Source organism: Rhea americana, unplaced genomic scaffold (genome assembly GCF_003343005.1).
Source record: "Rhea americana isolate MKP2758 unplaced genomic scaffold, rheAme1 scaffold_175, whole genome shotgun sequence".
In the NCBI taxonomy this organism is placed as follows: domain Eukaryota; kingdom Metazoa; phylum Chordata; class Aves; order Rheiformes; family Rheidae; genus Rhea; species Rhea americana.
The window spans coordinates 1,319,707-1,345,253 of record NW_028185872.1 but is presented as its reverse complement, the minus strand read 5'-3'; the positions used below and the strand labels follow the sequence as shown (position 1 = coordinate 1,345,253).

Below are 25,547 nucleotides of genomic sequence, written 5' to 3'. Positions count from 1 at the left end.
GTTAGCAGTAAGTACACAGGTATCGTACAACTGCATGCCAGAGTCACGTTTTGTTATGCATCAAGCAAAGGAAATCTGCTTTCACCACAGAAAGACAATACAGATGTTGATTGCTATCTTTTTTAGGTTATAAATAAACAGAGTATCTGAAATGTTTTAAATTACTGTTTTATTAAGATGTTGGTAAAACTTCAACAGTTTTTCTGTATAAACAGAGTTCATAAATAAAAAATGGATGACTAATACATGATAATAACTAAAGTCATATGTGAACTGTAGAACAAGGTTGCAAATGGAAAAGTCCCAACACTGTTAAATGATTAGCTTTAATTTTTTTACTTCATAAAGAATGTTAGTTTCATGAAACTAAGATAATACGGATATTTTAACAGGAGCACCCAGTGTAGCAACCAACAACGCACCTGGCTATCTACACAAGTACTCATTTAGGAGAAGTAATGAGGCTGATCTCAGCCAACTTTCACTATTCTTGTTTCAAAATACCTTGTAGAGCACAGGAGAGGAAAAAACAACAGCCTCACAAAATGCAATTGTGACATACAAGAGTTGTACTAAACCCTCACAGGTGGGAGTTTTCTTTAGTTTTAATGCTGGCAAGTATAGTGCGATCATCTGATAAAATACCTGTCCTTTTCCAGTCACCGTTAAAGTCAGAGGTTGTGTTATGCTTCATTACTTATTGCACGTGATACAAGGGTAGAAAATTTTGTTCCTGTTGCAAGGAGGATATGAATTAAAGAAAGATTGTCCTAAATTATAGGCATGAACAAAGCTGCAGTATCCCCCTTCAATGGCTTTGTCTATGTGACTAGTGCTGAGTGAATAATTGTGCTAAAACAGCCACTAATTTAGATCAGTCTCTCTCTCTCTCTTTTTTTTTTTAAAAAAAAAAAAAAAACAGAACATTGCCAGGGTAGGGTTATTTAGTGGAAAGAGAGTGGACCTGAACTACAGCAGTCATGCCTATAAACATGGAACTCGTTATGCCTCATCCTCTCTGCCCGTAGGACAATGCATTTCTCACTGACACACAGTGTTCCAAAAACAGAGCGGAGTTTCTATGACAATGTACCACTATAAATGTGGCATAAGTTAAAGTCTGCTTAGACATTGTCCTTCAGTGTTATAATGCAATCTAAATTAAATACTGAATGATTTTAACTTGCAAGGACAATTGATGGCACTTGTAGGTTAAAAAAGTTATATACATGTGTTTCCACCCACCTTTAGTGCAAATTGAAATGGGTTAACAGCTCCCTGGTCTGGTGCTATACTGCTCTCTGCAACGCGGACATTCCTCAGAGTTGTACATTTTAAAAAGTGTACACAGGAAACTATTAGAGTGGGGATTGAATGAATCCCTCTACTACTCACAGTGAATAGCTTACGAGCAAGTTTTGAGTAGCTTCAGACAAACAACCTGAAGACCATTTCTCAAAACCAACGCAATTAAAAAAAATAAATCACTACCTACCTTCCTAGTTCTGCAAACACGTTTAACACGTAAACTGAAACTGATGCGGGCTGTGTTAACGTGAAAAAGGGATACTTCAGCTCTTTATTGGAAAGATTGGTTGTACAAATTTCACCACCACTAAGATACACAATAAAAATACAAACCACAGGTCACAGACTGAATCTTGGTATCAACAATTAATAAATACAATTAGATACTTTTATATTAGCCTAAAATTTTTACATTGTCACTTGATAGACAATAAAAGTACAAGATACAGAACATTTAGATACCATTAGAGGGGTATTATTGCTTACGTTAGCAAGCAGCAAGTAAGGGCACAGGATCTTGAACTGAAGAGAACTACTTCCTATCACCAGTGGCATTAAGAGAAAACACTGCATTTCACAAAGCACTGCTTTTTTGTCTAGTGTGTAGAATTAAGAGCAGCATATATCAGACCAATAACCACTACTTTTAATAGTATAGAACTTTAAAGGACTTACTTACCTTACAAATGGTTCCTATCTASTCTAAATACGCATTTAGTGAAAAAATGAACACTTGCTATCTATACAGTGTTTTACCTGACCACACTGGAACTACGATGGTAAATTTTTCTCCTAGCAAGATAAATGTTATGAGTACCAGAATTACCGTTCATGAATTCACACCTAAAAAGCTATATCCTTCCCAAAACAGCACACATGCAGTCCAGTGCTCTTCAACTATTCCTGCAGACTGGGAAGAAGTTTATCATCCATAACATCTTTTCAGTCTTATTTACTCATACAAAGAATTGCACTTACACCACATTTCTTTCAGAAGCATGACTGTCAACGAGAAGATGGACTTTCAATGCATCATTATTACTKTGAATAATTTAAAATAAAGGCACCACAGCGATGCCTTCAGAATTGCGTTTCACTGTTTCATGATTTCTCAAATTTCCATAGTAAATCTGACTTGGAACGTATGCTGCATTTAAAGAGAATGTTGACAACAGCTAAGGCTTAATAAGATGACAGGTAAGACCAATGATCCCAAAGGATTAAAAAAAAAAAAGAAAAAGAAAAAAAAGTCTCAAAAGATCAAAGGAATCTAAAGCCACACTTCAACTCCGGTTACTCATAAAGCCTTTTGCTATTCATCAAATTGCTTTTAAAATAGTGCATCAAAATATTAGAAGAAGCAGAAATTGGCAGAATTCAAACCTTACCGTCACTCATTATGTTGAATAATCTCCTGACTACTTAATATTAAAATACTTCGCAAATTCTAGCTACACACTAATACTGATACTAAATTGTTACTGCTAAAATGATATAATGGTGCAATAAATGCCTGTGAAGAATTATTTTATTCATACTCCTCCAAATGCCATATTGTAACAAATAGTAGTAACAGGATGTGTATTTAGTGGAACTGACTGGTCTCTGACGGGAAGAGTCTGCCTACTTACGTTCTAATTTACTGCACCTTTGAGAGCTTAACATCACCTCGAGTAGGAGAAAGCTGGTGGGTTCTGTGTGTGTCTGGTTTTGTTTGTTAAGTAATGCTCTGCTTGTCAAAATAAAGGGCAGCTGACATTCCTCACTTTTCTTCATGAATCCAAGTTTAACTAAAGCAAAGCTCTGGATTGTCGGTGAATTTTACCATCCCCACTAAACCCAAAGCACATCCGCTGTTCATCTGCATCAGGGCATTCCCATTCCCTTTGGATTGCTTTAGCAGCCTTGCATCCATTTTTAGACATTCTGGAAAACCAAAATGCAGCAATAACGCTGCTACAGAGGCAGCATCTTGCCATCCTCGACACTACAACTTTATATTAAATTATGCCTTTGCCACCTAGAAATCTTCACCAAAAACAAGCAGCTCACCAAATTGCTCATTATTCCTAGCAAGCAGTTCTCCGGTTTGACTGGTTTAGTGACAGTAGTATTGTACTGGACATCTCCACAGACTTGGTTTCTTTAAAGACCTGAGATGGAAGTTACGGTGGAAAGAGGTTGGCTTGAAGCATTAAGCACAATCATGTTAGATTAAAACTAATTAAAAACAGTTTTCTAAACTGACAAGAAAAATGCCACTAAAAGCACCAGAGAGATACGAAATCCCTGTACACTGCACCTCTAGCCATAGGACATAATTTTTTTTAAGCTACAAAAAACAGTTTTCTTCATATTCCACATTTTATGTTACATGAAAAAATACGTAAATTATGACTATGTACCTCAATCAGAGTTTGAGAACAGAGTAACAGGAGCTTAGTTTGTCCATTCCTAAGTTACCTGGTAAAATCTTGTATGGCTTTTAGTCTTTTACCTGCAAAATGGATGCAATTTTCTAATCCATCTTAATACTAGCCTGAAATAAACCGGAAGGAAAACAAACAAACAAAAAAACCCACAACTTGGATTTCTATGGAAACTTTCCCCCCCACTCTAAAAAATCTGGCTGTTCTAAAACAATCTTTCTGTAAGTATTGCTCCATAGACTCAGGCAGGTTCAACTTTCTGCGTTTCTGAGGACTGTTCCCTAACAGAGTCTGTTCAGGTGAACCAGCTAGCCAGCTTTCACTAGTGAATGTGACTAGATACTTATGTGTGCAGGCGGCTGGGTGGCTGTGGCATTGCTTAAGGTGGCACCACCAGTAAATTTTATTGAAACAACTACATTTGTTAATTCCTAGATCTATTTACACAAGAGTTGAGCTTTGCAGGGGATTGTAATACACACGGTTCTGAAATGCCCACCTTTTTTTCACTTTCTGATGATGCCAGTATTATTTTGGGAATGTCTGTTCTAGGTATCTAAGGGGGAACACAAGGGAGACTGTTAAATCTWACAGCGTTGATGAAGGTATAAATCTGGTATACAATTACTTTGTCTTTGCATCAAGAACCTGCTCTTACTGTAAGCATTATGACTAGCCAGCCTCCAGCACGGGGAGCGTCTTACCGACAACCTCGTGTTACCACGGTCTCGGACAGGCAAGAACAGACTTGATCCTTCTGTGTGGAAAAGCTCACGAGCCAAGAGCAGCATGCGAAACTTTGGTTTGAACCTGGCTCCTCGTCGCCTCTTCCCGTTACAGAGACGCAAGTGCGAAAAAGCAGAAGCTCGTTTCCCCAGGGATTTGAACTGTTCATCTTCCAGCCCAAAAAAGATGGGGGARAAACTCTCCACCCTGTAGATGTTTTGCCCTGCAGAACCCAAACTAAGAGGAGCGTTGTACTCCCTGGGGTCACTTTGTCCATAGACTGATGATGTGGTGCTCTCTGGTGATTTGTTCTTCACTGTTAAACCATTAATCAAATTCACACTCTTTGGTATGCCAGGACTAAACACTTGAATTGGTGGCAAATATTTGGCACTCTTAGGTTCACTTGTTTCTGTGTTTGTCAGGTCTAAGTAGCCTTGATCATCAAACAGGTTAATACTGGACCCTGTGCTGAGGCTAGTTCTATCAGTGAAGGAATCGACTCGTCCTTCGTAGCCTAGATCTGCAGGTGCCGAGCACTGGTGTTGGGGCCACGGCCGTTTGCAGTCTCCGTGGTTTTCCTTATCTTCCCCACTGTCTTCTTGCCCACCTTGAAAAGAATTCTCTGTCCAGTCCGATTCCTCACTAACATTGACTGCTGCATTCATGTCCCTGAGAAATACCACAATGACAGTAATGTTGTCGCTGGAACCAGCATCCCGAGCGGATGCCACTAATTTATGTGCTACCATGCTGCTGTCCCCGTTGTTCTCCTTTAGATGGTCAGCCACCACTTTCACTGCCTCATCAGGATTGACTGTGTCATAGAAGCCATCGCAGGCTAAAATGAGGTAGTCTTCAGAGCCATCTAGCACAGTGGAGGCAGAGTCTGCATCCCCACAGATATATGGCTTGTGCTCAGCATCCCCTGGGGAAAGACAACACGAAGATATACAAGACTTCGAGTTCACACTTGCACTATCTAGGAGCCCTTTTATTAACACAGTATGGAGCCTCTTCCCCAAAGTACAGAAATGATTTGAAGCAGCCCCTCAAAATGTAGCAAAAATGTAGAGGTCATTGTTCATCATTACATCTTCAGCTGCTTTTCAGGTTTTGAGAAAGTGAAAGTTTAAATTGAAAGGAAAAACGAGGATTAGAAAATAATTAAAATCTGTTATTACCAATAGCTCTGGAGACCGACAGGCTCCCGTTCACCCTCCAGGCTCCAAACCAGACAACGCAGCCACCAAGTGCCTCAATGCGCTTCTTCTCGTCCTGAACAGCAAGGCAACACAAGAGTTGTTCGGACAGAATTTTTAGTGCTGCTGCTGTACTGAACATTTAAATAAATATTTGATGTTTTCACAGACACAGCATCACAGAGCCTGCAAGCCCCATCCAATGAGAACAAAACATTGCACACAAATTCCTATTTAGATATGAACCGATCAGAGTAACTAGAGCATGCTCAGCCACTCCAAGAGACGTGGRCAAACCTGCACTCTGTGTCCCAAAACCCTGTATGAAGCTGATGCTAGTCAACTTCGATGGTAAACACTACCCGGGTGTATTTAAAACAGGCCATTCTCACCTCTCTGTCTGGTTTGTGGGGTTTCATCAATTCCACAGCTTGGCCTCTTCTCACAAGCATAACCTGGGAGTCCCCAAGCCAAGCCACATGTAACATATTTCCTCGGATGAAAGTCACCACCCCTGTGGTTCCACAACGCAGACTCTGGATGGGAGCGGGGGCRGGGGGAGGAAAAGAACTACGGTTTTAAATAAGCAAATAACTGCTCCAAAGCATCTTCCTACTTAACTCAAGGYCAGAACATGTTGACATTCTAATACACAGGCTGTTCCGGAAGGCAGACAGGCAGTGTTTTTCTTGCAGTTAGGACTGTTCAGTAACAGCCCCTCAAAGCTAACCTCACTAAATACAAGTCACTGATTTTGTCCTGTAATTTCTCTTGAACTGGAATCACATCTTCAGATGCTGSATTCTGCTAGTGAACTGCTGTACTACTGTTTTAGTTGATCATCTATGCGTGTTTTCTATCTGTTAACAGAAATGCATTCATGTTAATGACCTTGGAGGGGGATTTATTTGAAAGCATCTTGAGCTGCCGAAACTTACTCGGCCCTTGCATAGGTTTAGGAGGCCTAAGAGGCAGTTATCCATTTACTCTTGCTTTCTGGAACAAGAAAATTTACGTTGCAGGGGTCAGGGGAAAGAAACAAGGACTAAACCTAGTTGGCATGCAAACATAGGAGCAGTAGCATCATCCACCCTCTCCTTCTAAATGAATCAGGTGCTGTGAGAAGTGCCAGGCTGACTTTTCATGCAACATTACCAAGTCCATCAGTGGGCACCTGTGCTGTAAGCTGTGACAGACGCTACACTGATCCCTGGCTTGTAGTCAGCACTGTACTTGGTGCACCTTTGCCAATAAACACACCAAGAAGGTTGTCACCACCAGTGTYGTGTGCTACAAACCTCTATTACTCCAGCGTACCACAGTCAATTTATTGATGTCATGTATTCTATTAGTGTTTTCTCAGTCATCATCATTTTTGTCTTTAGTATGTGTTTCCAGGAGAAAGGGGAGCCTTGCACCTCTTTGCTGGTTCCCTGATATTCATCTGACTGAAAAGCTTTTGAGCTCTTCAAACTGAGACTTTGCTTATTTGGTGCTCTACTGCCCCATCGCACGGAGGTTCAAGGGTAAAACTAGGACTCCCACTCTCCAGATCTACTCCTGGCTGCAGAAAACATGCCAGAAAACAGCCTGAGGAGGCTAGCTACGTGGTTGAACCAGCCTGAAAATCAGAGTGAACGCTAACTGTTCCTGTCAGATCAAAGACATGTTCTGATAGCCTGATGTGTTGGAAGCTTGATCTGTATCTCTCAGTAGGACAAAATTCACCCAATTTGTTTTTTTTCATGAACAGAATTTATAAAGTAATCCTTTCAGAGTCAAGCCCACTTCCCTTCTTTCCCCGGCAACTTGTTCACCTCTCTGGCTGCCTTCTGGACGAAACGCTCATCGGTCACCCGGAAGGCTCGGCACAGCGCCTCTGCTGGATCATGCTGAAACATTTCCTGATGGACCAAGTTCACATGGAGATGGATGGAGGCATAGATGGCAGCATCCACTCCGCCGTGACCATCAAATACTGCAAAATAAGCTTGCTCTTCCTGGTCCTGGTAAAGGAAACAAATTCAGAAAACAAAGGAGAAAGCAATACAAGCAGTTAATTGAATTGTCTTTAAACTTTTGAACTTGAGATTTCTGGTGTCCTCTGTGGATGTACAAGAGCATTAAATTGCACTTAAAAGCAGCATCTCCACAGGAAAAACAAAAYACTCAGGCCACTTTCACTTGCATCGGTGGGAGATGTGCACTCAAACTCCCACTTTACTGCAGATGAACTCTGCTTGCAAACTACAAAAGATGCCTGTAAGAATCATCCACGTAGCATTCTCAATGCTCCCTATGTCCTATTTGTTACAATTCCATTATTTAACTCACATAGAAAGTGCCATTCCCATCAAATTGTGCAGGAGTTTTTGTGACAACAAAAATCATGTAGAAAGAGAAGGACATTCAATACGGTTTGCCTGAAGTCTACATCAAGATTGGAATCCCTTAATGATAAAATACCAGCACAGTTAAAATGTGAAGCCAGCTACCCTTTGCTTTCATTCTTTTTTTTTTTAATCTAATCTATATCACCTTAGATACTTATTTTTAAAATACCTCTATGTACCCTCTCAGCAGATAATTAAATGTGATTACATTCACAAATCAAGTATAGCAAAATCACTCGTCTTTGATTCAATTTTCTCAGCTTCCCCTTATCTGTTGAAACGGAGAAACAACGCTCCAGTACCAAGAGACATAACTTCTGTGCCTATTCATACATACAACACACCAACCCACCGTCAGTGCCAATTCAACCTTGACAGCTATCTCAATGACTAGAATATTTATACATTGTAATTTTTAAGTAATGGGCTCCAACACAAATTGGAATGAAGAGAGGTGACAATTGACAGGCAAAGGAAATATCTGCCTCTATTTGCATTAATGTAGTTTAAAGGCAAGAATTTGGATAGGGCACAGAAAATGATTATTAAACTGACAGGATATGATAAAGAATCAATTATGCAGCAATCTGATCCCAGTGGTAACATCTTTTCCCTTTTCTTCTATTTGTCAGTCCTCAGTGTCCACAGTTTTCTTTCTGAAGGAAGAGCAAGCTTGAACATTTGAGCAATGGCCACATAAAGAAATTAACAGAGTTAAGTCTGGCCCTCATTCCAACAGACTACTAGTGCTGCCAAATACTCATGTGAACTGAATCCTCTTCTATGTTTTTTCTTTATTTCCTTTCCTTTTGGTTTCTTCCTCCCAAGAAAAAGGGCAGAAAAGCAGTGCCACCCACCTCTGCAGACAGCTGGCATCAATGATGAACTGTAAGCTGAACCACTTCCTCATTTCCATTGGCAACTCCCTTCTACACCTGGACATCTTCAGCCACACAGAGGATCCTACCTTGATTTTTCACATGATAATATAATGCATCAGTTGCCTCTCACAAAAGTAGGGCTGTACTTTCTGTAGAATAGCAGATCAGTTCTTCAGCCACTGCTTAAGTGGCTACATCAGGATGGGGCAGATACAAACTTTGTTTAGTTAGATGACACATCATCAGTCATCTTTGGAAACTGCTCTTTCATCCTACATAACCTATGTAGAAACTGCATGTTGTGTTGCACCTATAGTTAGAGAATATCAACTGAACTAACTTAAGACCAGGTTTGTCTCCTGACAGTCAGTCCTTCTTAGGTCCTTCCCAGGAATGGCTGTTGTTTTCACAGAAAAAGAGTCTAGTTTCCCTGAGAACAGAAACTTTATTCAGCGTATGTGTTTATCTTCCATATAATCTCTTTTTACCTCAAGGTTGAAGAGCATATTGAAGTCTGGAATGCAGACGTGCTTGTCTTCCATCTTCCTGCGCATGTTTTTGATGGCATGGATGGATGTCTCATAGTACCGGTGGGGTTTCCACTGGAGTGGAAAGTCTTTCACCCAGTTGCTGCAGATCTCATGGAGTTTGGTGAAAACTAAGCGGGCCAGCTTCACTGTCTCAATCTCTGGGGAGGACAAAAACCACAAATAAAAGTCTGAGAGTGTTAAGTGAGATTTTTTTCTCTTGCATACATTATAAAGGTGAAACAGAACCWTTTTAGCCAAGCAATTGAGATGGTTGTCAGCAAGGAAATTCCAGATTCTGAAGCATGAGAAGAGGAAGTCAAACTCACCAAAAACAGCATTCATCAGTGAGCAGCTCATTGCCTTTTTAATTTAAGTATTCTCCTGTGCCTTTGGGGAACTAATTTGCAGCATCAGGAAAAATGAAAAGCAAATATGTTACCCTCAGTGTTTGATACCCAGGATAGCTCCACACAAGATGGTGCAGCCAGACCACAAAGGCTGATAGGGACTTCTTCATGGAATATTGTGTCACATACAAAATGCACAAGGAAACTACAATCCATTACAACGATGCATTATTTTTAGACCAATCTATCCGCTCACTGCACCACAAACAGCTCACTGCAAAACTGAAGCAATAAAGTGGCAAATAAGCTACTGAAATTAATAGCTTGAATGTTTCAGCAGCGTACACACATTCAGTAGCCCTTCCAGCCTCACTCATTCTGCAATTCTGTGATTCTGAGCATACACTTTCAGGTACCTTCCAAATTTCATAACATTATTTCCAGATTCCTGAAGTGACTGAGTGTCAAAGAAATCTGCATGAGCAAATGAGAAAACCATAGAGATCTTAAATGTAAGGAAATTCTGAACTATCGTTCCTGAAAAACAGTAATTTTAAAATGTGAAAACTCAGGCACTTGACAATCATTCTGAAGTTTAGGGTAGAGAAAGACAAAGTAAGTGTCAGAGAACTGAAGGCATCCAAATGTCTTTTTTCAACATCATCAATCAAAGGTTGAGATTTCCAATAACAGCAATCCCTGAATGTCAGTCATTCCTGGAGGAGGAATGGTCCAAATCTAGGGAGCAGAGGGGAGAGAGAGGACTCCTTTCAGTTCATGGAATTTCTGTAAAGAATCTATAATCAGCATGTACTAGTTTCAATAACAAGTCTATACAGGATGTAGATGTAGGCTATAATGATCAGGAAATAGGATCCCTAGGAACAGGTATATTCCCAGCTCTGCTGATTATAAGTGGTTCAAGCTTGGTCTGCAAGATCAGCCGTTAAGCATGGAAATAAGATATATGCATAAACAAAAGAATGAGTCCTAGCTTTTTAATCACACCGCTTTAAGAACAAGTGCTGCAAATCAGACCATTGTGTCAGGTAACCAACACCACGGCGATGTGAACCACTTCTCCTGCAATCATAGATCATAGAATTGCCTATACTGCTCTTACAAGTGCCAACAGAAATCTCCTTGCTAGATAATATATTTAAAGAGGGAAAACATACAGCCTGAAATATCCAAATTATATTTTCTGGAAGGGAGTCCCACAGACTTCCTGCTCCATTTTTACAAATAGGTATATCTAAAAGGAAAGGGCATACATTTCTATGTCACATGGCTGTTACAATTCAGAGCATCACTCTGAAGGAAGAATGAAGTGAAYCCATTTGCAGTGCTGAAATACTAAATAACCTTCCCCTGCAGGGAATATGTGTAGTGTCACCATCATCAATAATTGTTGCTCAAGATTAAAACAGGAGAAAGGCTCACAACAGTCAAACTACCCCCTTCACAGCTGTAAATTACTCATCAATTGTTAATACTGCAGCACTGAGCCAGAGCTGACTCAGCTGTCATTCTGGTTGTATCATGGAGAATTTCATTTCCCTCCTGCTGTTCCTTCACTGCTCCTCTAAAGTCCTCAGCACTAGAATAATGCTTAATTGTAGCACAGCTAGTGGGAAATTCAGCTTAGGCATTATTGTTGCCAAAGGTGGTTGACTACTTCTAGAGCAAAATTAGTGTAGAGAGGATACCAGTAACCAGATTCTACTTTTTTTTGGTAGTTGGTAAAATTTAAGACCTCTCTTGAAAATTCAGGCAGTGTGATAATAGAGATCAGAATTCAGGTTTGTAGACATTTCATCAAGACAATGACCAGTGTATTCCTTAATTTGAGAACTCCAATTTTGGACTAGTCAACAACCTCTTTGTGTCTTGATTATAAAAATCCCATTTCCGCTTTAACCTGAACCTAAACTGTATTCTGGTTATTCCACAACACCTAGTATCTGGAAGAACTGTGTAATGGGACTTTGGGATCTGCTTTATGAAGCCTGCTGGATATTTTGGATACCTCCAGCAAGTAACACGGTCCAGCCTCCTTCAGAAGTTCCTCAGCAATGCTGAACCTCCATGTGAACATCTTCCTCCACCAAAAAGAAAACTAAACACCCTTAACTCCTAACCTGACCTTTCAAAAGGGAAGATCAAAAGGCTTCCAATTGTGTTTAAGGTCTCTTACTCCTCTCCAATTCAACTGGGAGAAAAGAATTAGTCATGGCCTATGCCCCTCAGATTCTTGATTTCCAAAGATGCACGGTCAAGTCTGAATATGGCAGGTTTGTATTCTTGCATTCCTACATTTGTGGGCTCAGAGCAGTTTTCTTTCTTTAAAAAGAAAGATTAGGAATTCATTTTTCATGAAGCTTCTACTTTCCTTTCCATCAGCACACCAGTAGCTTCTTTTACCAGTCATAAATATGCAAGATGATTTGTCATGTTGCACTACTCAGCATGAAATGTGTCACAAAGGAAATTCCAATTCCATCAGCTGCTACAGTATTGTTCACTTTCTTTCAAAGCATGAAAGTCTCCCCATATGACATCAGTAAGAGAGAACCGTCAATCTCACTCCTTAGACAAACCTTGCACCTCTGCAAACCTGGCAGAGCTAATGCTCTGTTTGGAAAGTTATGATTTCTGGTATATTATGTGAAGTTGCAGTATTCATATGAAAACATTCCTTTACTATAGTTCTGAAAACGTTCTTTGTCTTTTCTCCCCCTTTATTCTCGTATTTTAATGCCTTACATCTCATCTGTAAAAATATATATTATCTTCAAGCACTTTCTATATGACAAGTCACCTCAACATACTGTCTTGAGTCTCATATTTTTAGTGCCTGCTGTAGCCTGTATGCTTATCAATCTATGCTTGCTTCCTTGTATTACAAATTTAAATATACTTAAATTTAAAAAAGTTTTTTTTTTTTTTTTTTTTTTTTTTTTTTTTTCTTGAGTCTTAGTCAACGTTTCCTTGGAGACTGTCAAATATTTATGCAAGTCTCAAAGATCTCCATTTGAAATTAATGAAGGCTGCTCAGCCAGAACAATGACAAATCTATTTTGTTTACCTGCTCAGCAGGAGGAGGCAGCAATATGTACAAAAAGGGAGCCCACAGCATGTTCTCCTTTCTCCCAGGTTTGCAAAGGTCTCTTATAAATACACTACACTCTCCCTCTTCAGTGAGCCAGATATATAGATCTCCCTTTCTTATTCCAAGAATCATTTACCTCTTTTTATCAAAAAAGGCCTGTACACAGTGCTTTGGTGATTATGTATTTTCCAGATGAAATGAATTTACAGAATTCCTGTAAATACATGCAAGGAATATTGTTCATCATAATGAGCATCCCAGAAAGTGTTTCAAGGCTGTTTAGTCAGAAGAATCCTGAAATGATTTAGGATGCATGGCTTTGCACTGGATGATGGAAAAACCTTTTTAGCCAAAAGAAATAAATGGAGAAAAGGAAATTTTCTTTTTAAACACAAAACATCTTTATAAGTTATCTTCACTGAAACTGTTAGATAAATTAAGAGTCCTGATAAAAACTCTTCTGACTAAAATAATTCAGAATTAAATTCTCCCCCTGCCTATATTTGGGTTTGCTGTAAGGRTGAAAGAAGATAACTGGTGTTTGCCAGCAAGCAGCAGGACCACATAGGCTCAAGTTCTTATAAAGAAAATCAGGGTCACCAGATACAGTCCCAGGCTTTAGGGAGATGTAGTTAAAAGTAAGGAGCGACTTCCACCTGGTCTTAAGGAGCAAAAAAAACTCAATAAGATGACTTGAGTACAACCAAAAAAAAAAGCAATTAAAAAAAAACATAAACAGAACTTTGGTAAAAGCTGAAACTAAACAAATTAAGATTCAAAAAACAGAAAGCTTTAACTCTGAACGAAATTAGCCACTAGATCTATCTAGAGTAGTAGTGAATTCTCCAATGATCTTTTTAAGATTACAACAGGCCATTCACTTAAAAAAGGAGCAAGTCAAACCCCATACCTAGCTGGTAGTAGGAACTAATTCGGGGAAAATCTAGTACTGTTCAGATGGACAGGCCAGRTGAATCTCTGTAGTCACTACTGACCTTAAAAAAAAATCTATGAACTATCTGCAAAATATACATATCACACTGTCTGGCATAGAGCATAAATGAAAGATCAGCATCACGTAAAATTATATGTGACTATGCACAGAGGTACTTACGTATGATCCCATCTGTATTGTCCACATGCTTTGGTAAGTAATGTACTGAAAGATCACTCTGAAGGACTTCATCCGAAGTTGCTCTAGCTAAAGCAGCAGCCAAAAATGAAGGACAGTTACTGGAAAAACAAGAAAACAGGAAGAAACACATAAGAAGATATTTTCATCTGATTTAGCAAAGTAACTTGCAATTAGAATAATACATAACAACATTTTTCTGTAAATAAACTCGAATATGAATGTTGTCCAAGACTTGTAAAGCTTCCGACTCTTCCTTGTTAGATAATACTGCAATTGTGCATGCAGGACCTTCTCAGACTCACCACGTGATTTTGGTAGCCTTGCTTCACTTTTGTTTCCTGTCTCTTAACGCTCTATTTCATATCCTTTATTYGCTTTTCAAATCAAGACTTGAACCCATCGGCAGAGTTTTTCATGCAATACTTGCTTAGTACATATTTTCTCCATGTACGTTATTCACTTTTATCTCAAGCCTATTCGGACAAGTTTCTTAAGCTTCTCCTTAGAAACCTCATTCAAATTCTTAAGGCTAAAGAAGCCCTCACTTCTAAAAGTTTCCAAACTTAAACAAGGGGCAGTGAGGAAAGTTAATGCACACCCACAGGAGGTACAATGTTGTTGTACATCAGGTTAAAAGTGAATTAAGCTCCCTTGTGAATGATCTCTGTCAAAAGTAAAGTGGCTTTAACTCACAGTAGCTTAATTAAGCTTGATATCTCCCAAGGTTAATTAATCTATAGCAAGTCAAGGCCACTTTACATATACATCTATCATTCCAGAGGAACTTAATACTCTAATCTATGTATAGTTTCATATTTCCTATTGGTCTGCCTTAAATTTTCCAGGTGTCTCTTGCTGACATAGTCTGAAACTTCCAGTTTCGTGGTTGACACTGAGGGTAACAACGTTCTGCCTAAGACATATCTACCTTTGCAGAACCTCACAGATATGCAAGCCAATTTTAGTCTCGGAAACTGTCCATCAACAACAGAATTCCAGGTCAGCTAATTCACCTAGCCAAGAAATAGGCAATGAGCAAATGTATCTCCGTAACTTATTTCCTCTGCTTAGGCCCAGTGTGTTGGTCCTTATGCTTTTACCACAGCTGGAGATGAGACAATAGTGTAGAAGCACCTCCAGCCAGATCCAGGATGGACTAACATCTAGGGACAAAATACACTTGTCAGATTTCATTCTAGAGCCTGAGAAGCACGAGGCAGTATTTATTTGTATTCACGTTTGGTATGCTGCCTGGGAAAGGTAACTGCAGTTTGTAAGTGGTCCGTGTACTGTCACTTCAGCAGCAAAAACTGAATTCCAGGGAAAAAAAAAAAAAAAACTTTCAATTAGATTTATAGTATTTGGTGTTTTTTTTCCTGAAAGGCCATTTAGCCATAATGTTTTCCAGATACTTGATACCAAATGTTGTTACGAACAGTTGTTATGTAACTGATTTAGAAAACGTACACAAAATAGTAAATAATGAGAGTTGGAAGACCTATTTAATATATCTGTGAATTATTTAAACACAGGAATAGGAATAAATACATTTTCTGAGGGATACACTATCATGAGACAAGTTCCGACCCTCAAATTTATGCAGAAAACCATTTGCTCTGTTAGTGCACCATCAGTAGGAACATTTCCTAGAACAAGCAGCCGAGCACTCTACTCACGCAGTGCCTCCAGACCTCAGTAACATGCGCACTAATGAGGCACGACTGCGCGAGGAAATCAGCTGTCTTAAGCCTGGCTCTTTCCAGCACAACAGGAAAACACTGATCCTATTTACATGCAGCAATACTTGGYGGTAGGAGTAATGAGTAAGAGAAAATACACTGGGACCTCCTTTACTTCCAGTGCATGCAGAAGTTGATTTTCTATGTAGTCTTGCGTGTCTTTATTTAGCTCACAAAGAACAGGTTTTTCATTTCCATCAGTAGCTCCAATACTCCAGAGCAGCGATGCTGGTTACTGTTCATGCTACATACGATTTCCATGCTACAAAAAAAGCAAGAGGTTGTTGTGCCTGGGATAGACTTATGTCAACAGAGCTAGCAACACTGTAAGAATAGCATTCTGAAAAAATGCATAGATTATTTGTCAATGCATAGCCTAGAGAAAGCAAAGGAGAGGAATCTGTGCTGAAAGCATTATAAACACAAGTCTTCCTCTGAAAGAAAGTTTCTCAGTTAAGAATTAAGTCAAAACCAGTAGCTACAGTGGAGACACAGGACCAAAAGAGCACAGGAAAAATTTTCCCCAAACACTGGGGGTCTCTGGTCCCGGGGGGTAGGAAGGCCTCATCTGTGAAAACAAGGCACACCCAGTCATGAGCATTCATATTTGAAATTTTAGATTTTATTATTTTAACTTTAGTGACAGATTAGAAAATTGGAAGGTGCATTTACAGTGCACATGGCTGGTCAGAGCATTTCCCCCGTCAGCTGGCCAACRCTATTACCTGTCCCTGCATACTACTTAGGTGATGCTAGCAGTTTCACACAGGAGATCTTTATCTAATCAAAGCATGCATTTCCATTACAATACTAAACCTACACAAAAAGCCACTAAAGATGTTATTAGATAAATTAGAGGGTTTTAAGTACATCCTTCCTGACTCTTTGGCAGTATGCATGTGTTTAAAACACCCACAGTTGCATTGCAGCAATCCTGGGATAACTCTGCTAAGGTAATAAATCACASTTAGAAGCGGGCAGTTTCCATCAATTAAGGTTGAGAAAAAGCAGAAAAAGCAGAAAAAAGTGGGCTAAACTCAGCCCATGTATTATTATGTTACCAGCTTAACATACAACTCTTCTCCTTGCTTATAGCATTAGAGTGATGAAGACTTTCCAAACATTTTCTCTGAGCTACTCCTTTGTGTTCTAAATCAAATACAGTATCTCCTACTAAAAAAAAAAGAGAAGGCAAATTTAAAATTCTTATTGCATAAAAGCTCACCGTTGGGGTTTGAGTGAATTATCATTTTTGATGGAAAAGACAGAGTAAATAAATCAGATGAAAGCTTTCCTTTTATGTCCGGCCATTCTTTGTCCTAATAATAACAGCTGCCTGCCAAAGAATTAATTGCCCTTGACATTTGTTCATCACAAAGCTTCTTATGCAGCCTTTATAGGACTATGCAATGTAAGCACTGAAGTGACCAGTTGGAGACAGATGACTTCCTTTTCCTGATTAGCACAACACAAAATTCAATTCTCTTACTTCTCTCCTGAAAGGACTTTAGTTCAATTACTTCTCATTTTCAACAACAAGGAATAGCAGACAGTGCAGGAGTTTATAACTTCTTTTAAAATAAATTAGATTTTGAAGTCAAACTGCTGTCAGGACACTTCATGATTGTTATAATGAGAGCAATGAAGAATCAGGTCTAGTAGCTTTGCTTTATCACAGAAATGRACATTCAGGTGAGAACCTACAGCATCCTATGAAATAACAAAGACCCATGTTCCAATGATAAAATATTCTCGCACGAGTAGTTCTCAACTGTCCACACATCATCTTTTACATAAAAGAAAGAACTGACAGACTAGATTTGTAGGGACACTGGAAATATATTGTGTTCTGCAGCTGGCATAAGTAAGGACTACCTGTTTCACAGAATCACAGAATGGCTGAGTTTGGAAGGAACCTCTGGAGATCCTCTAGTCCAACTCCCCAGCTCAAGCAGGGTCACCTAGAGTGTGTTAGACAGGATTGTGTCCAGGCAGGTTTTGAATATTTCTAGAGAAGGAGACTCCACAAGCTCTCTGGGCAACCTGTTCCAGTGCTCTGTCACTCTCACAGGAAAGAAGCTTTTCCTTATATTCAGGTAGAACTTCCTGTGTTTCCGTTTGTGCCCATTGCCCCTTGTCCAGTCCTTGCTGGCTGAAAATAAAGTCTTCTGCCACATTCTAGATGTTCAAATGTTATTAGTCATTAAGTTATGACAAACAGAAATTGGGAGGGCATGATCTTGTTTAGCAGAGAGCTGAGCGCTAGAATGCCTAYGTCTATTCATAGCCATGCCACTAATTCAGGAGTTGACCTTGGACGAGTCACTTTACCACTTAAGTCCTTCAATTTTTCATCTACAAACAAGGGATGATAATGTCATTTCCTGGGGGAGAAGGARGAGAGCTGTAGGAGGTTTAATTCAATGTTCACAAAATACTTTGAGATTTCTAGATAATACCACAATTGAAAGGCAAAATATCATGATAGTGGCAGAGATTTTCAATCTATACATGCTTTACGGAGTATTCATACTTCTTTTCTTGCTTCATCTTGTCTATTCTCACATGATACCAGAAATTCTTAGTGGAATACAAGGCAGACAAGAGCTCTAGACAAGCAGATCTCCTCTGATGCCYGCAGCTAATGTATGTTGTTACAACTGCATGAAGTAAACATATTTTTAGAAAAGTTAAAGCATTGCAAAAGGGAAAAAAACATGAGAGAGATCAAGTTCTTAAAACTAAGTAATGCTTGTGTTCTTAGAGCATTAGACATACCACTGCTGATAAAAAGTCTAGAAAAGTGATGATACAGGCCCATTACTGCCACTTGCCAAAATATACAATTAAGTGTTATTGATGCTGAACATACACTATCCCAGTCCAATGTAATTATGTGGCATCAGTAACCCAAACAAAGCAAGAAAAACAGACCAAAGCATACTTGTGGCTTTCAAACACAAAAATGGCTAGTAAATCACAAAACATGTAACATTCTTTTTACCTCGAGTCCCCTAACTGTTGAACACCATTGTTTTAGTTAGAATGAAACATGATTTAAACAGAAATGCTATTCAATCTTCTGAAACAAAACAAATCCACAAGCAAATAGTATAAAGCATTGCATATAGTCAAATACAGGAATCCAAGAGCAAGAACATGACCTGAAAAGCAGCAAGTACAGTGCATTTGCATAAGGGCTATAATTTACTGTGTTAGTAAAAGACTTTACAGGGATGACAAGCTAACTGCATCCTTCCCAGAACACATTACACTAGTGATGTAGTTTGATGAACATTCTTGTGTTAATGCAGCCTGTTACAAGTTTTTTAGAAAACAATTTTTTTTTTGGGGGGGGGGAGGAAGCTCATTTGTCCCCTGCCTGTATTCACAAAAAATACCAAAATCTCATGAGACTTTTTCCATATAGAGCTTCTAGCACAGCCTGGAAGCGAACAAATCTTTAAAATCTGTATCATTGAAAGATCCCATGTGGTGAACTGCAGCAATAAGGAGCAGAGAAATTATTTGGGCAGATCCTTTTGTGTTTACTCATCCCCAGGAAGACGGGATTTTCTGTTTCCCTAACTTCTGTAAATCAGATCGAATTCAGAGGACACAAAAAGGAATGTTTTGTTAAGCAGTCCTTACCSCCTGAAACGATTACTGCTGTAACTTCTAATTATGCCAAGAAAATGTTATTTCCAGCTCCTGTCGCCGCAGGTTGCCCTCTCCTTACTCACAAAGTGCAGCGCTCTCCTGTGAGCACACCAACCTGATCTGACCTTTGCCGTTTTGTCACTTCTCACAGCTGGTGAAAATTTTGATGTTATTTAAAGGCTGGAAATGATGGACAAATGCAGTATGGCTTTCCTGACCTGCAGTGAAACCCTGAACTAGATTTTAGCTGCTGCAGTGAGTTAGTTAAAGGAAAAAAAAAAAAGAAAAAGAAAACTCAAAGAAAAACAATGCACCTTTTAAAGAGATTGCGTAAGCAAAGCTCCTTGAGAAGTCATTTGAGCTGGCAAGTGTTGAGGCAGTAAAGATGCTTGATAAATCTGTTTCAGGGAGCTAAAAATGTGCTACACAAGGAAGCTGCTATCTATAGGCTTCACAGAGACAGCTGCCTGGTCGGATTCAAAATCAATCTGTCCTTGTGGTGACAGTCATAAGGAACTCGTACAGTACGCAACCGTTACAAAAAATACACCATTTCTCATGTGCTCACAATGCCCATACTATATATAGACAATGTAGTCTTATCTTTTTTTTTTTTTTCCAAAATATTTAGCCTCTCACACTATACTCACTGTGATACTCTAGAGATCACATTAAAGTATGATCAAATTTATACAGACATTATCCTACAGGTAAATATATCTTAACTGGACTTTAAAAAAGAAATACAGAGATTCACTGCTCATCAGATAATGTCTTCAACAACCAGATTAAGACGCTTCAATATACACATCATATTTTCAATATTTATCACTATATTTTGCCTTGGAAGGTACAGATGTTACAAARTGTCTACAGAGGCTATGATCTCAGAAATGTCCAAAGGCTTCACAGTTAAATTCAGGGAATGAGCATAAAACTGATTTCATAGGAAAAATAAATTCCCTTTGCAATTCCTTCCAAGATTTGGAGATTTTTGCTGATGGTGAATAATACAAATTCCCAACTTATTTGCAATTATTCAAAGTCTGTCTTATAAAATAGAATAAAACCTTATATTAAACTCATCTTCAACAGATAGCTATGACTCAGATAGCTAAAAACGCTTTATATTCTCTATTTCTAAACAACAAAAAACTCCCAAAGAACAACAATAAAAAATGTTATTAGAAATTACCCATTGACTACTATTTATTAGTAACTACAAAGATAGTCATAAAAACTATAATAGATGATTTTTACTTGTTTACAAATTACCTACACTAATTGAGAATTAAAGAGTTTTTAATTTTTTATTCAWTTTTTTAAGAGACAGCAAGAGTCAACAACATGCTCTCTATAGTAAAGGATATATTAAATAGGTGTGAATGGAAAATTCTAGGAAACTATGTTTGGTGATCAGATAGGAAACCTTTGCAAAAACACAGAACATCTGTTAGCACTGATTCCACTAAGGGCTCAGGTGCTACATTCATCTGTCTTTTTTTTGTGGGGGGGGGGGTAGGATACAATAAGCAAGGAAATAAAGAAAGCACTGTGCTGCATGGCACATCAAATTGCCTAATTAAAAAAAAATCAAGGCAGAAAGCCAGATTAATATCCTGACACAATGCTGAAAAAAAAAGGAAAAAAAAAATGCTTGTGAAAGCATGTCTGCAAGAGTATGGCTTATAAATTCTTTTATATGACCACTTGGGAGACCTAGCTGCAAAGGGATATCCCCAGCTCATTTTTCCAGTCAGCTGAAGTGGAAGACAGCTCAAATTCCCAGCCTCCAGGGTCCAGCCACAGCTGGCACTAGATTTATCAATTGACGCCAAATCTACTCTACAGCCACACACACACACACACACACACACACACGCTCTTTCACACATATTTCAGAATCCATCTAGGACAGAATTTCCTGCACATTGTTGCACACATCTTTCTCACTAAAAGTGAGGCCAAACAGCTGCGATGCCACCAGCCGCAGCAAGAGCAAGCCCTGACACCCTGCAAATGTGCATGCCCTGCCCCTTGACTCTCCTCTCCAATGCTATGAAAGAAAGGTAAACCAAATTTGAAGGAATGCAAAGAGAGACTTTTTATTACAGATAGAGAGAGAGAAAGAGAGAGAGAGAGAGAGAGAAAGAGAGAGCGCACACACAATCCATGAATTTCATTTGCAACACAGACTGTGTTAATGTATGTCTCCTCCTCTCCTCTCTGAATCAGGAGCTGCTCTATCTGAGCAGCAAGATCGAGAGAATCAATAGTCTTTTATTAAGTTTTAGTTACTGTTATATGAGTTATTTTACAAAAATATAGAAGTATAAAGTTATAAAAGTGTGGAAAGTCGCATATTCCATTGGCATTTAATATAATGCTTAGACCATTAGGGCTCAACCATGCAAGAGTGACCATACAGTCAAATAATCTATGTTTATCCTATCATTAGTCAAAATCAAAATCATTTATTGGTATCACCCACTGTCTGCTCAAAGAGAAATACTTAACAATTGAGTGACACACAYATATTGTATCCAAAAATCTTCTGACTGCCATTCCAAAAGCCCATCACTGCCTACTTAGCACCTCAGTACTTGGAGCAGTAATGAAATCTGCATCTATGAAAGATGCACGTTATCCAGAGAAATATATTTTTAAACTGGAAATTCAGTGTCAACAACAATCTTCTCATAGTGAGAGTCTCTGCTAGACCAGGGCCTATTTAAAAGCTCTACAGGACATTAAAAGTTTCATTGATTTTTCTCTCTTTGGCTCTCAGTCAATTTCAAAGTTAGCATAATTCAGTATCTTTCTACTAGCTCCATTAGAAAGGAAAGGAATCAATGCTTCAATCTATGCTGCCTTATTGGAAAAAGTAATTTAATTTTACATCTGAAAGTGTGCCAACATCAGCATAAAACCATATACAATACACACAAAATTTAATTTATATACTCTGTATTCTGTCAGGCTGGAATGAGATGCCTTCTAAAATCAATGAGAGTGTGTCAGCATTTGCTCTGAAGTGGTTTACATATATCCTTTTTATTCCAGGATTTTATGTCCAAGTTGGAGTTTTTGATGATTTCCCTCTTAACAATACAACACTAACAAAACACTATTTAGAAAAAATCATGTTGCAAGAGAGTTTATTACAGTAAGCGAGCTTTGCCCCTAAAAGTTTAGACATATCATTTACTTACCACTGATTCTTCTCCTACTTTTCCTGTCAGTTAAAAATATACTTTCATTGTTAACATCCCTTWACCTGAAGAGATGTACTGTACAAACTAAATGTGTCCAGAAACAAAAGTTCAGTAAGAATCATTCTGTGCAGAGCATCTATTTTATTTCAGATCAAATTAACACAAGTAAGTCCTCTGACTACTAGTCATAAAGAAAAATGTATCTTACTGCATTATAGTTTGCTATCTGATTTCAAACAAATGAAACAAAACACTACTTAGAGGCACATACTGCTCTGTTCATCAGCATCTCTACTGTTGATCATCATTAATCTACAGAGCTATTCCCCAAATGATTGTGCTAGTATTGTAATATTTGTTTTTACTTAAACTATTAAAAAAAAAAAGGCTGTAGGCTAGGAGTTTCAAATGACAGTTGAAAGCTTAACTTCTTTCAACCCATTGTAGAAATTTCAAACGCAAAGCAAAACACGCCCCAGAAGATTTATGACCACTGAGTCAGCAGAGAACGTTCTCTCCCTGCTCACTCTCATGAAACGCAGCTCATTGAACAATTGGCTTGGGTGTTTATGCCAGATGTAAGATTAGATAATTAGTCATCTGAGTCCTGGATGTCAACTCTTTTGTGATATAAAATTTATTCCAAATGCACCATTTATAATCAGTTCACTTGCAAAAGCAGTCTACTGTTATACAGTAATACATCTGACATGTACAGCCAAATATCTGCCACTTGTAGTGTATTCGATTTCTGATTTAGCAATACCCTGCCTGATCTGAGCCCTTCCAGAGACTTTTTTTTTTTCCCCTCCTTCTGTAAAATGAGGATAATGATATTGACCCTTGGAAAGCAATTTTAAAACTAATGATAAACAGTGCCAAGAAGGGCTGAATATTATTAATTAATCCAAAACCAGGACTAAGCAAGAGAACTGCAGTTCAGTCACTTGCTCAGATCACCAGAAAATACTGTTGCTCTTTTGTGCCCTTTCTCTTGAGCATGACACACAAAATAATCCAATTTAAAATTAAATATGTAAAGCCTACACAGCATATTTAAAACTAGTTTTACAGATAAACATATAACAAAAAGGGTATTCAAACATTATACACTAGGGCAAACTAAAGACACAATTGGAACCTCAATTTGAAAATTATTGACATTGACACACAGAGAACAAGACATTTGAGGGGGGGAAAGGGGCTCTAAGATCAGTGTGCATGCTCTGTTATAGGAGTAAACCTCTACTTACTTCAAAAGATCACATCYTAATTCCCACTGTCACTTGTCCTTTGCAGAAATGCAAAGAATATTGGCAGTAGAGTTTTGGTTTTTTTTTCTTCAAAGAATAATCAAAATGTTTCAGGCACTCTGTTTCATGTTTAAATCCCAATTGCATTCTGTTCTACTGAGCAACATAGTTATTTCAGTCATTCTTAATAAATAACAGTTGCTAGTAGTAGTTAAGCCAACAGAACTGAATTATTTATAGGACTGAGGAACAGAAAGACAAATAAAATGCATTAGGGCTTTCAGTTGTTCTTGCCCGAAAGACACAATGGCAGCTTTTAGACGTTTTTCCACAGGCTGGTGCTGTAAAATATTCTGCTTCCAATCTTAGTCTAAAAAATTTCTGAACCTACCACTTCCCACCTTCAGTAATCACATTCATTAAGAGCAATTAAAAGATTTCCTCCCAAATATAGCACATTATTTTTAAAAATTGGCACAGAATTGGATTTCCACAGGTCATATTGGAACTACTATTTAGCATTATTAACCAATAGTTGGTTATTTAGCATGACTCTATATTCTAGTTAATGACATAGAAGTCAGTCATAGTGTTAAACCACTTAAATTTCCTTTTCTCCTTTGCCTATATTTCCTCCTTCCTTATGGTGGGGAAAAAAAGCACAGCTATCATCTTCATTTTATAATGACAACTCCAGCTTCATGTTCAGCACAGAATGTGGAAATCCCAAGTAGACCGCATCACAAAACATTGAAAATACGAAAAACAACAAGGGGAGAAGTTATCTTGACAACATTTGACCAAGTATGTCAAATCATAGTTGAGGTTACGCTCTTTGTGGCTTAACAGCATGATACATCCACAAATATCTGTCTTGACTGACTCATGGGATAACATGCTTCTGCCTACCTATCCACAGGTACAAACTTAGGGAACATCTTGCTTTCCCGCTATGTACCGACATCACAGGGAACTGCACCAATGTGAAATACATAATCGACCACAAAGAGAACAGAGCCTACGAATGATGAGGAGAGGTTTACACTCAAATGCTGCAGAGAAGAACTGGGGGAGTAGTTATAGCAACACAAGCTTAAACCAAACAGCTTTCCTTTTATATTTCACCTTTCACTTTATAGATGGATCTATTTACAGTAAGATACGCTGCAAATTGTACCGTCTCTTGGAAGTGAAAAGAAGAAAAAATCGAAAACCTGGAGAGGTTAAGAATAAAAAAAAAGTTAAGGAAAAAATCATTTTTAGCTCATGTCAGGGTATAAGGATATCAAGGCATCTGAATGACTTCATCATTTGCTAGATTGTAGGAAGGAGTCATAATATACCTACTGTCAAGTAAACTCACGTAACATGGGTCTTTTTGTTGTTCTCTTACTCCTAATTCTTTGGCTTGTCTTCCCAACTCCCCCAGTTCAGAAAGCTACTTAAAATTTGAATTATGATTTTACTGAGACTATTGCATTGAACACATCATAGGCCACATGAGTGATCAAGCTCAGAAGAAAAAGAATATGGATTCTGCTTTGGGTAAAGCAGATCCTGAGCCTGCATAACATACAGCTTGTCTGCAGTATGCATCTATATATAGCTCTTTCTGCG

General features: G+C 38.5%; 1 protein-coding gene across 1 annotated transcript in view; it reads right to left on the bottom strand.

Moving 5' to 3' along the window:
- Positions 1 to 910: 910 nt before the first annotated feature.
- PPM1E (protein phosphatase, Mg2+/Mn2+ dependent 1E) overlaps positions 911 to 25,547 on the bottom strand; it is a 67,390-nt gene continuing 42,753 nt past the window's right edge. Inside the window, exons 2-7 of the mRNA XM_085301334.1 lie at positions 14,043 to 14,161; positions 9,428 to 9,627; positions 7,483 to 7,671; positions 6,058 to 6,201; positions 5,648 to 5,741; positions 911 to 5,391 (exon numbers count right to left, since the gene is read on the bottom strand). Of these exons, the coding sequence (XP_085157460.1) occupies positions 4,319 to 5,391; positions 5,648 to 5,741; positions 6,058 to 6,201; positions 7,483 to 7,671; positions 9,428 to 9,627; positions 14,043 to 14,161 (1,819 nt within the window). The 3' untranslated portion in view covers positions 911 to 4,318. The remainder of the gene's footprint in view (positions 5,392 to 5,647; positions 5,742 to 6,057; positions 6,202 to 7,482; positions 7,672 to 9,427; positions 9,628 to 14,042; positions 14,162 to 25,547) is intronic.